This window comes from Chiloscyllium plagiosum, unplaced genomic scaffold (genome assembly GCF_037043375.1).
Source record: "Chiloscyllium plagiosum isolate Xiang-an unplaced genomic scaffold, Cpla_swu_hap1 HiC_scaffold_11, whole genome shotgun sequence".
Lineage (NCBI taxonomy): Eukaryota > Metazoa > Chordata > Chondrichthyes > Orectolobiformes > Hemiscylliidae > Chiloscyllium > Chiloscyllium plagiosum.
In genome coordinates, this window is record NW_028270149.1 from 58,793,092 (window position 1) to 58,805,468 (window position 12,377).

The following is a 12,377-nucleotide window of genomic DNA, read 5'->3' on the forward strand; positions in this document are numbered from 1 at the left end:
ATTGGAAATCTTCACAATCACCATGACATCAAGCATTTCTTAATATAACAGTGTTTAGCAGTATTAGAATGAGACAATAGTGAATAACATGGTCACTGTGTCTTCTGACTTTCTAGTCAAATAAATTATTTTCATTTGGTTTGCTTTTCTGGTGGAGACAGGAGGCTATAACCATGCAAACACAGCCCGGTGTTGGACATATCTGACTGCCATTATCCTTGGAAAAACACTGTCCTCAGAGATTCCTGATCATGAGGTAAGGCTACAACAGGCTTCTTTTTCTTACTATCTGCTGAGTCATTCTGACTAATCAAACCTGGGATTTTGACTCTGAATACTGTTTTGTAGTCAAGTGGCAGTGCAACAATAATGCACTGTTTCTCCATTTCTCTCAGAATGATAGGCTTGCTCTAAACTGACATAGCTGCATTTGTTTGACTATAAGTAAAGCATTTAGCCATTCTTTAATAATTACTGACGCTTTACTTTCAGGCTTTCTACAACATTTTGACCTTGCTTTTTCTTGATATGACTAGAATTACATAGACTGTAATTCTTTCGAACATTGCATATTTACTATTAGAGTCATAGAGATGTACAGCACAGAAACGGATCCTTCAGTCCACGCCGACCAGATATCCCAACCCAATCTAGTCCCACCTGCCAGTAACCAGTTTGTATCCCTCCAAACCCTTCCTATTCATATACCCATCCAGATGCCTTTTAAATGTTACAATTGTTGCAATCCACCACTTCCTCTGGCAGCCCATTCCACACACTCACCACCCTCGCCTGTTCAACCTCTCCCTGTAGCTCAAATCCTCCAACCCTGGCAACATCCTTGTAAATCTTTTCTGAACTATTGGTGATACATTGATATCATATAAATACAGTTTCATACTTGTCTTACCATTTCTTTTCCCCAAATTTTCTTGTTTCTTGATACAATGAGCAAAACTACTTACTATGAAAAATAAAAGATTTGGTTGTCTGACATTTAAGGGGCAGCTTATACCACAGTTGGACACCCCAACTCATGATCCCAGTTCATTACCGAAAGCTCTACCTGCACTAGTGTTACAATTTTTTTTCAGTTACATCATACTTTTTCATACATCTGGGTTCATTGTCACTGCACTAAATCAGAACATTGAACTATACGCACAATTTTGTTGTGCATAGAAAGAGCTCTGGATCTTGACCGTTCTCTTGTATTAAAGGTCAACAATACCCTAAGTGTAAGATTAAACATTATGTTTCAGATTCAAGTGTGCACGTGGCTGAATTTAAGTAAGTCTGGGCAAAAATGGTTGAGGCCTGCCTTTTTGCCATTATGACAGTTGACACCTTTGAGTGGAAGAAAGTGAGGACTGCAGTTGCTGGAGAGTCAGAGTTAAAAAATGTGGCACTGGAAAGGCACAACAGGCCAGGCAGCATCTCAGGAGCAGGAGAGTTGACATTTCGGACATAAGTCCTTCATCAGGATCTCTCAAAATTATAACTTCTTTGCCTTCTCCCCCGTTCTTCCTGAGTAAACTTTACCGACAGAGGCAAAGTATTGAAAGAGATCGGGAACCAACATCAGTACCCAGCCCCTGCCTAGGCTGTGCACTCTCCTGCGCTTCCTCGACCTTGCTTGGGGTTTTCTGCACTACTTTCACTAATGCCACTGGCTTAGCCTCTTGTCCCACATCTTTTCCCATAGTGTCTTTCTTTAACAAACAGCACTGTGACTTTACGTGTCCCACCTTTTGGCAGTGAAGACACCTTTTCCAAGTGCCTTCCTAAATCACTGGCACTATAATTTTCTGTGTCCCACTCCATTGCAATGAAAACACCTGAGGCCTTTCACCTCCTTTTCACCCTCTTGGGCTTCTTTTTCCACCTATGGTAAACTATTACCAGTGTTCTCTACTGTTTGTTTTGTAGTGTAGGATCTCCTTTTCTCCCAATTTCTATCCCTCACAGGATGAAATTCTTGCCGGAAGCTAAAATTTGCCTTATACACCAATGTATTTTCATCTGCCATCTCTACTGCTCTTCTCGGCCTCTTGAACTTTCTGTTCATCCACATGAATTCTTATCATCTCTGGAAGTGAGTTTTTAAACTCCTCCAGCAGAATAACCTCTGTCAGACCCTCATATGTCTTATCTATTTTTAAGGCCCTCACCCATCTATCAAAGTGACTATGTTTAATTCTTTCTAACTCAACCTAAGTCTGACCTGGTTCCTTCTTTATGTTTCTCCCCTTTCCCTTAACTGCTTATTACCTGCCTCCAGCTCTATAACAATATACTGTTCAAACAAAACACTTATTATAATTACATCAACTTAATTTCAAAACCATACAGCGGCTGTCGTCCTCAGTATCTGTCTTTCAGCTAAAGATCTCCTGGGGTCATCATCTGTCTTTTTACTGTGAAGGTGTTTCATATGAAAGCAGTACCTTTGATAGAGAGTGTTTCAATGTCTTGGCTCTCAATTGCAGTTACTCTGTCTGATTTTCAAAATGCCTCCCTTTTTTAATATTCCCAACATCAGATTGTCTCATTGGTTCGATGTTAGTAAAACAATAAATTCAAATTCAGTTGTGTTTTAATATCATGGGGCATAATTTAAACTCAGGTATCTATTTCGCAGCCGAATGATACATTTTTCAATTTTCTAGGACACTCTGAGACTGTTATTTAGTCATATGACACAGGTGCTTGTAAGCTCTCAGTGCAGAACAGCATTCACTCTGTCTTAAAGGTACAGTACACGCTTTCAACTTCATAAAAATATGCATCACAGTAGGTATGACCTGATAAAGATGGCAGATTATGTTCTCCATATATTAGTGAACCAGATCGGCTACTTAAGACAAGCTTGTAGATTGTGCCCTCCATTTAACATAGAACATTACAGCGCAGTACAGGCTCTTCGGCCCTCGATGTTGCGCCGCCCTGTCATACTAATCTGAAGCCCATCCCATCTACACTATTCCATGTACGTCCATATGCCTGTCCAATGACGACTTAAATGCACTTAAACTTGGCGAATCTACTACCGTTGCAGGCAAAGCAATCCATACCCTTACTACTCTCTGAGTAAAGAAACTACCTCTGACATCTGTCTTATACCTATCTCTCCTCACTTTAAAGTTGTGTCCCCTCGCGTTTGCCGTTCCCATACGTGGAAAAAGGCTCTCCCTGTCCACCCTATCTAACCCTCTGATTATCTTGTATGTCTCTATTAAGTCACCTCTCAATCTTCTTCTCTCTAATGAGAACAGCCTCAAGGCCCTCAGCCTTTCCTCATAACACATTCCTTCCATACAAGGCAACATTCTAGTAAATCTCCTCTGCACTCTTTCCAAAGCTTCCACATCCTTCTTATAATGCGGTGACCAGACCTGTACACAATACACCAAGTGTGGCCGTACCAGAGCTTTGTACAGCTGCAGCATAACCTCCTGGTTCCAGAACTCAATCCCTCTATTAATAAAGGTCAAAACACTGTATGCCTTCTTAACAACACTGTCAATCTGGGTGGCAACTTTCAGGGATCTGTCTACATGGACATTGAGATCTCTCTGCTCATCTGCATTCCCAAGAATCTTACCATTAGCCCAGTACTTTGCATTCCGATTACTCCGTCCAAAGTGCATCACCTCACATTTGTCCACATTAAACTCCATTTGCCACCTCTCAGCCCAGCTCTGCATCCTACCTATATCTCTCTGCAACCTACTACATCCTTCGTCACTATCCACAACTCCACCGACCTTAATGTCGTCTGCAAATTTACTAACCCACCCTTCTAAGCCCTCATCCAGGTCATTTATAAAAATGACAAACAGCAGTGGACCCAACATCGATCCTTGCGGTACGCCGCTAGTAACTGGACACCAAGCTGAACATGTTCCATCAACTACAATCCTCTGTTTTCTTTCAGCAGGCCAATTACTGATCCAGACTGCTATGTCTCCCACAATCCCATTCCTCCGCATTTTGTACAATAGCCTACTGTGGGAAACCTTATCGAACGCCTTGCTGAAATCCATATACACCATATCAACTGGTTTGGTCACTTTGTCAAAAAAGTCAATAAGTTTCGTTAGGCATGACCTACCCTTCATAAAACCGTGCTGACTGTCCCTGATCATACTAGCGCTTTAGTTGGGGTGGTTTTTGCTCAGTTGGCTGGGTGGCAGGTTTGCCCTGCAGAGTAATGCCAATAGTGCAATTTCAATTCCCATACTGACAGACATCACCTTGAAGGTCCCACTTTCTCAACTTTGTCCTTCATCTGAGACATAGTGACCCTCATGTTAAACTCATTACCAACCATTTCTTTAATAAGAGGGCAGCTGTATGGCCCTTTGGGACAATGGTAATTTTACATGCACTTCAATCCAAATTTATTAAATTTGGATTTAAACTTAAATTTATATTCCATGTGCATGTACTCTGCTCAATAAAGCTGCAGGTGATTCAATGCCATTACTAATCCAATTGCTTTCATAGTATTTTACAGAATATGGGCCTGATTACGTACTGGAAATCACCCGAAGCTGTCGGACTGACCAGAATGATCCCCACCGGATTGAGCAGATACTTAGCATGATCCGAGGTAAGGAAGGTATAGTGTCTTGAAATTTGGATAAGCATGTGAACCTATGCCAGACAGCAGACTGTGTGTGTGTGTGTGTATGAGCAGTACTGCAACAATCTGCCCTGGAAACTGCAAGAGAGCAACCCATACTAGATTTAATAATAAATAATGAGCCAGATTTAATTAACACCCTAAAGATGTTAGGTGTTTCCAGTAGTGATCTTAGTATGATCAAGTAAATTGACAAGTTTGAAACGGGGAAGAAAAGTGAAACAGCTGGAAAGGTCTAGTATTTAGGTGCAGTTGACTTCAGCAGGATAAAACAAAGGTGGTCTACTAAACTCGGTAAATCTGATTCTGAGAAAAGTGACAGAAGACCAGCTGTGGCATTCAAAATAGTTTTACCATGCTAATGTTTATTACTAAGGCGTAGGGGCTCTAACCTGCCAAAAATAAATTCATGGAAGACTGAACAGGGTTGAAATCACAATAACAGTAATAGAAACATAATTCCCAAAACTTCATGCTTTACACCCTATACTGAAACAGCTCTTATCAAAGTTACAAATGATATCCTATGTCAAGGTGAAAGATAAAAGATTCTTATATAGTCAGTCTGTAAGCTTTGACAAAGTTGGCAGCACCATTTTCCTTAACACTGTGCCTAAACTTAGCAGACTGCTTTTTTGGCATCCAGTACTGGTTGAGCAGAAATTTCCTCCACCTAAATATAGAGAAAACAAAAACCATCACACTTAGTCCTTGCTATAATTCTGTTCATTAATCACCAACTTGATCCAACCCCTAGGAATTGGCTTGATATACGAAACATGTTATTCGCAATCTTGATGTCATTTTTGACCTTGAAATGAGGTTCTAATATAAATCAGCAAGCCCACCTATTTCCAACTCTATAAAGTTACCTTCAGGAGCCTTGCCTTAGCTATCTGTTGTTGAAACTTTCATCATGCCTTTGTTACCGCCAAGCTTGATGTTTCTATCATGTTGCTGGCTGGCCTTCCACATTTCATCCTGCATAAATTTGAGATAATTTAAGACTCAGCTCTCATTTGGGCCAAGTCCCATTTTCTCCTCATCTCTATGCTCACTGACCTATGTTGACTGCCAGGTAAGCAACACCTTCCTTTTAAAATTCTCATCCTTGTTTTCAAATCGCTTTGTCGCCTCTCCCCTTCCAATTTTGTTTATGGGAATTCATGTGTAGCAGGCTGGGCCAATGTTTATTATCTGTCCCAAATTGCCCAAGGGGAAGTTAAGAATCAACCACACTGCTGTGAGCTTGAAGTCACACATAGGCCAGACTGGGTAAGGATGACAGATTTTCTTTCTCAAAGGACAGATGGGATTTTAGGATTATCGACAATGGATATACGTCAAAAAGTGTGGCACTGGAAAAGCTCAGGAATCCTGATGAAGGCTTATACCCGAAACTTTGACTCTCCTGCTCCTTGAATGCTCCTTTTCCAGCACCAAACTTTTCGACTCTGGCTCTCCAGCATGTGCAGTCCTCACTTTCTGACAGTGGTTATATGGCATGGTTAAGCTAGCTTTTCTTATTCCAGACTTTTATTGGGTTGAAATTTCATCATTTGCTGTGATGGTTCCTTAGAATATTAGCCAGGGTTTGGATTACTAGCTGAATGACATTATAAGTACACATTTTCTTCCTTTCTGTAATGCCATCCAATCCTGCAAATGTCCGCGATAATGATACTTCTAAAATTGCAGCAACTTTGAATATTCCAGTTTTGTTCATCATTGGCCACTGTTTCAGCTGTCAATGCCCTGAGCTCTAAAATTCACTCTGTGAACCTTTTTAGCTGGCCTTCCTCCATTTGATGCTCCTTAAAATTATCTAATTGGCCTTAATTCCTTTAGTGGCTTTGTACTAAATTTTTCTTTCTAACTCTGCTGTCGAGGAAGTTTAATTTTATTAGAATTTATAAACGAATAACATTATAAAAGAGGCGTGCAAAATCCAAACAAACAGGAGACATGCGCAGAATAGAAAATGGGGCAGTAAATTTTAAAAGACTAAAAAAAATGATAATAAGAGTATGGAAATAAACTTGTAAGGAATATCAAATTTATGCTAATGAAGAAAATAATGCTAGGAAATTTATGTAACTGCTGGTGGACATGAAATTGGATGACATGGTTGCCTACGACCCTCCACTAGAGTTTTGCTAGTGACTGGGTAAATAGTGGGCTGCCTGCCCACCCCATGGACTAATTAATAGCCATTTAAACACCAACTGCAGACTGTCAAGTAATTGTTAGCAACCTGATCACATATTTAAGTAGGATTATGCTCCTATTTTGACTCTCTGTATCAAACAGAACCCTCCCCCACTCCCCAACAACACAAATATTTGTCACTGCTTTCCCATCCCACATCACCCCTTGCCAGAGAGAACCAACATGGATATGGTAAAAGATTGGTAATAGGAATTGAAGGCAAGTTATTGACCTAGCTAGGAAATTGACTGAATGATATGAGAAAGTAGGGTTTCTGACTAAGAACTCTACATTGCTGCATCTGACTTTGGCATTCCACTGGGATTTGTGTTCGGGTCTCAAGTGTTATATGGGTGACACGGTGGCTCAGTGGTTAGCACTGCTGCCTCACAGTGACAGGAAGCTGGATTCAATTCCAGCCTCAGGCTGTTATGGACTAGGCCAGACCCCTCAAAACCTCTTTAAGCAGGTTGCTCAGACCGTAACTTTGCTATTTGTTTAGCTCAGTGTATAGTGGATATTCCCGGTGTAAGTTAGCTGGGTCGACTGCCAAGTTTTAAACAAACAAAATTTATTTACAAAGTTATGAAAGGAAACACAAAGAACAGAAAATAGAATACCCGATAACTTATCCTATCCAAGCCCAACTTAATGATGAAGTTCTGAAAATACATGCAACAGTTCCAATACAGTCATCCCTTAACACAAACAGTAAAACATGGTACAGCAACTTACAGTTTGCACGGCGAGAGAGAAGTCAGCAGCCTGTTTCACACACATCCCCTGCTGCAACTGGACCAGAAAGCTGTAGCTGCCTGGACTGGCCATTCCCCTTTCATTATATGTTATTTAGATTAGATTAGATTAGATTACTTACAGTGTGGAAACAGGCCCTTGGCCCAACCAGTCCACACCGACCCGCTGAAGCGCAACCCACCCATTCCCCTACATTTACCCCTTTACCTACGGGCAATTCAGCATGGCCAATTCACCTGACCTGCACATCTTTGGACTGTGGGAGGAAACCGGAGCACCCGGAGGAAACCCACGCCAACACGGGGAGAATGTGCAAACTCCACACAGTCAGTCGCCTGAGTCAGGAATTGAACCCGGGTCTCTGGTGCTGTGAGGCAGCAGTGCTAACCACTGTGCCACCGTGCCGCCCCGTGTGCCACCGTGCCGCCCATATAACACTTGAGATTTCTAAAACACGAAAGCCTTTGGCCTGCGGTATCATCTGTTTAGGGGTAAACAAAAAGGGCCCCAATAAACCATTCATCTCTGCACCAACTCGGCTGTTTCAGAGCCTGGGCTATTTTATGACTCCTCTGAAAAACAATTAAGGACACAATAACTTTGAGGAAAGGAAACAGCTTTGAGAAAAGGACCAGCTTTGTGACAGGGCGACTGTCTGTGTGGAGTTTGCACATTCTCCATGTGTCTGCGTGGGTTTCCTCCTGCTGCTCTGGTTTCCTCCCACAATCCGGAGATGTGCAGGTTGGATTAACTGCCCATGCTAAATTGCCCATAGTGTTCAGCGATGTGTAGGTTAGGTGCATTAGTCAGGGGTAAATGTAGAGTAATAGAGTAGGGGAGTGGGTCTGGGTAGGTTACTCTTCGGAGGATCCATGTGGTTTTGTTGGGCTGAAAGACCTGATTCCATGCTGTAGGGATTCGGTGATAATTATTCATGACTTTGGGCTAGAAAGTCATGTGTCCAAGTTTTCTAATTACATATAGATAGACGGCAATGTATGTAGTGTTGATGAAGCATTACATTGGAACTTATAATTATTAATAAATAGTGAGTAGGCAAAATGGGCTCTCTTGTGTTGCAGTGGTAGTGTCCGTACCACTGGACCGAGTGGCCCAGGTTCAAGTCCCACCTGCTTCAGAGGTGTGTAATAACATCTCTGAACAGGTTGATTCGAAAAGTAGGCTAAGTAAAAAGACCTATAGACAAGTGTGAGGAATCCACTTTAGACCAGAAATGTAGAGCAATGGGCTTTCTAAATGGTTAAAGCTGGAAGTAGTGGCAGCCGTGTGAATAGTTCATTAAAATATTGTCAGTAGATACAAAAAAATTTGAAAAGGTGAATGGAATACTGGACTTTATGTGAGAAGATTGGAGTTTTCAAGACTTGCTACCCCTGAGGTCTCTTTTATATCTTTCCCCTGTCAGCCTAAACCTACGCCCTCTAGTTCTAGACACCCCCACCCCAGGAAAAAGACTTTGTCTATTTACCCTATCCATTCCCCTCATGATTTTATAAACCTCCAAAAGGTCACCCCTCAGCCTCTGACACTCCAGGGAAAACAGCCCCAGCCTATTCAACTTCTCCCTATAGCTCAAATCCTTCAACTCTGGCAACATCCATGTAAATCTTTTCTGAACCCTTTCAAGTTTCACAACATTCTTCCAATAGGAAGGAGACCAGAATTGCATGCAATCAACAGTGACCTAACCAATGTCTTGTACAGCTGCAACATGACCTCCCAATTCCTGTATTCAGTACTCTGACCAATAAAGGAAAGCATACTAAACGCCGCCTTCGCTATCCTATCTATCTGCAACTCCACTTTCAAGGAGCTATGAACCTGCACTCCATGGTCTCTTTGTTCAGCAACACTCCCGAGAACCTTACCATTAAGTGTATACATCCTGCTAAGATTTGCTTTCCCAAAATGCAGCACCTCACATTTATCTAAATTAAACTCCATCTGCCACTTCTCAGCCATTGGCCCATCTGATCAAGATCCTGTTGTAATCTGAGGTAACCCTCTTCACTGTCCACTACACCTCCAATTTTGGTGTCATCAGCAAACTTACTAACTATACCTCTTATGCTCACATCCAAATCATTTATGTAAATGATGAAAAGTAGTGGACCCAGCACTGATCTTTGTGGCACTCCACTGGTCACAGGCCTCCAGGCTGAAAAACAACCCTCCACCACCACCCTCTGTTTTCTACCTTTGAGCCCGTTCTGTATCCAAATGGCGAGTTCTGTCTGTATTCCATCAGATCTAACCTTGCTCACCAGTCTCCCATGGGGAACCTTGTTGAACATCTTACTGAAGTCCATGTAGATCACATCTACCGCTCTGCCCTCATCAATCCTCTTGGTTACTTCAATTGGTTTGCAAGAGGCATAGGTTAGCTGTTTCACTTATGAAAAGTCTCTGACATATCCAATTCAAGGTCACAACTTGCAGCATCTGCTAAAGGAAAGTCAGGTGATTTTTCTTTGCTTTTAAGTGGCTTACTGCTGAGAATCGAGAGCTTTTGGCTGCTGCAGATCTGTTGGTTTCTGTCCTGGTCTGACTAGGTTCTCTCCACCTTGCTCACAGGCCAAGCTGTTCAGCTAAACAATCACCTTGCTATTGTCGGCAGAGGATCTTTGTCATTGATAAATGTACCCGAGTTCACAATCCAGTTAGTTTCACTTGTGAGCAACCCCTTTGCTCCAGTTCCTCCTCATGTTGTTGAAACCCACAGTTACACAGAGTTCAAAAAAGGTATCAAATTCCTGACTTTTAAAGCCATTCTTTCTCATTTCAGTCCACAGTTTTAAAAAGCACAAACATTTAAAAAGACAAGCTTTTACAAATGCAAAAGCTTGGTTAGACTTACCTGAAGTACTATGTTAATTCTGAACAACACCTTTTGGGAAAGGTACATTGGTCTTGGAGTGAATGCAACATAAATTTACTGCAACAAAGCCTGGATTCTATTTTCACTGCTGAAGGAATCTAGGACAAGAGGACATAGACTGAAAATCTGAATTCAGAAAGACTTATACATGCAAAGGCAGGTTGACGTTTGTAGATGGCAATTGATAATTTTAATTCTAAGATTGATAAGTTTCTGATAATCAAAGGAGCAAAAGTGGGGAAATAAGTGTACTGGGCAGGACACAGCATCTTGCACATATGCACTCTTGTTGCTTTTGGGAGGCATATACAATATCATGCATTCAATTACTTATGCAAATCTAAGGCTTGAAATCTTCAGGCATTACTGGGCATTGCGAATTCAGTAAGATTGCACCAATGTTGACTTCTTTAAATCCATGCAGTGCAATCTTTTCAAGTTACTACTAAATAATATCAGCCAATAACAAATTCATGTGCGTTTTGTTAAAGGACAATAATCTGATGCACTGAAATTTGTCAGACATTTTTTTAACATTGGAAATGGAAACTTAAGGCCTGCTGTGTCCCCCCAACATGGACAACAAGCACAAAAAGCATTGAGACCTTGCATGCAAACAGTTCACGTGCCTCATTAAATATCTAATTTATGAAGCTCCTCCAAAATGTAATAGATGCAATGAGCATCTCCTCAACTTCAGCGTCTCATTTTGGACCTTCTGGTGATGGGCAATCCCTGTTTAAGAAAGAATTGGCCCTGACACCTTTGATCTGAACCACCTGTGTCTAATGCAACTGATCTCCATACTGGAAAATCCCTCAGTATTTAACAAACTATCATCTTTCAACATTCTAGTTTCATGAGCAGCAGAAAATTATTTAATGTGCGGAATATGTGTGTTATCTGGCAATATTATACATTGCTTCACAGAAGGATGAAGCATAATAACACTGCTTGTATTAGTGACAAGTGAACAACGGTAGATTTTTGATTCTCAGGTAAAAATAAATTATAATGCAAAAATATATTTTTGTGAAATTGTAATTCTGGTTACAGCCAAGCATAAGGCAAATTTGTCTCCAAGAACACGATGCAAGATGCAGACTAAGCACAGGAAACGTGCTTGTATAAAATGTCAACTAGTCACAAGAAAACGTGTTTCTGCAGGCACCAGGTGCTCGATATCCGAATCATTCCAAATGCAGAAGCAGAAATCTGTGATGTCTATGTGATGTAATAAAACTGTAATTTTGTTTTAGTTATGACACATGGATGCGGTTACAACCTTTAAAGAATTATGTAAATTTAAAATACTAAGATTTTCAGAATGAAATCTTGTTCATTATCACCTTACTATTTCAGAAGTTATCTAATTAGGACTTACCGATAATTTGATGAATTGAAAAAAAAATTGTATTAATTGTCATTGACTATGTTATAAGGTTTTCAGTTTATACATTCGTTAAAAATTTGTAGTGGGTAACTTGGATATTTGCTGGATTGAAACTGGCAGGAATGCATTTGAACAGGGCAGTTTAAAATATTAAAACATTGCTGGTACATGCACACTGGTAAATGGAAATGGGAATTTACATTAATTTTATTTTGGCACTGCAGCAGTAAACCTGATCTTTGTCTTTCAGTAATACAGAAACAGTCCTTCTAAAGGAGATCCTTTCATGAGTGTTTGGTTTAATGTTCACAGAGACCACCTATTTCTGCAGAATGAGAATTTTCTAGATTTAATAAATTGAGGATTTGACCACATTTGTTTTGTATTTTTCTGCATAAAATTTGCAATTAACCTGAGATTGTCACAGTGCTATGAATCAGAAAAGGCAAAAGTTTTTTTGTGTGTTTTTTTCC

The 12,377-nt window shown here is 40.7% G+C and overlaps 1 protein-coding gene and 1 long non-coding RNA gene across 3 annotated transcripts in view; one reads left to right on the forward strand and one right to left on the reverse strand.

The window, feature by feature from the left end:
- Positions 1-12,377, forward strand: part of hdac8 (histone deacetylase 8) — a 75,482-nt gene that overhangs the window by 59,017 nt on the left and 4,088 nt on the right. The window contains exons 9-11 of one of the 2 annotated variants that reach the window (XM_043704546.2): positions 162-256; positions 4,510-4,615; positions 11,568-12,361. In XM_043704546.2, coding sequence (XP_043560481.1) covers positions 162-256; positions 4,510-4,615; positions 11,568-11,743 — 377 coding nt within the window. In that variant the 3' untranslated portion in view covers positions 11,744-12,361. Of the gene's footprint in view, positions 1-161; positions 257-4,509; positions 4,616-11,567; positions 12,362-12,377 lie in introns of those variants that run through there. The other variant, XM_043704543.2, reaches the window with a different exon arrangement.
- The window catches only part of LOC148148809 (uncharacterized), a 29,687-nt gene that overhangs the window by 1,085 nt on the left and 16,225 nt on the right, over positions 1-12,377 (reverse strand). Inside the window, exon 2 of the long non-coding RNA XR_015758669.1 lies at positions 10,491-10,609. This is a non-coding gene — a long non-coding RNA (uncharacterized LOC148148809). The remainder of the gene's footprint in view (positions 1-10,490; positions 10,610-12,377) is intronic.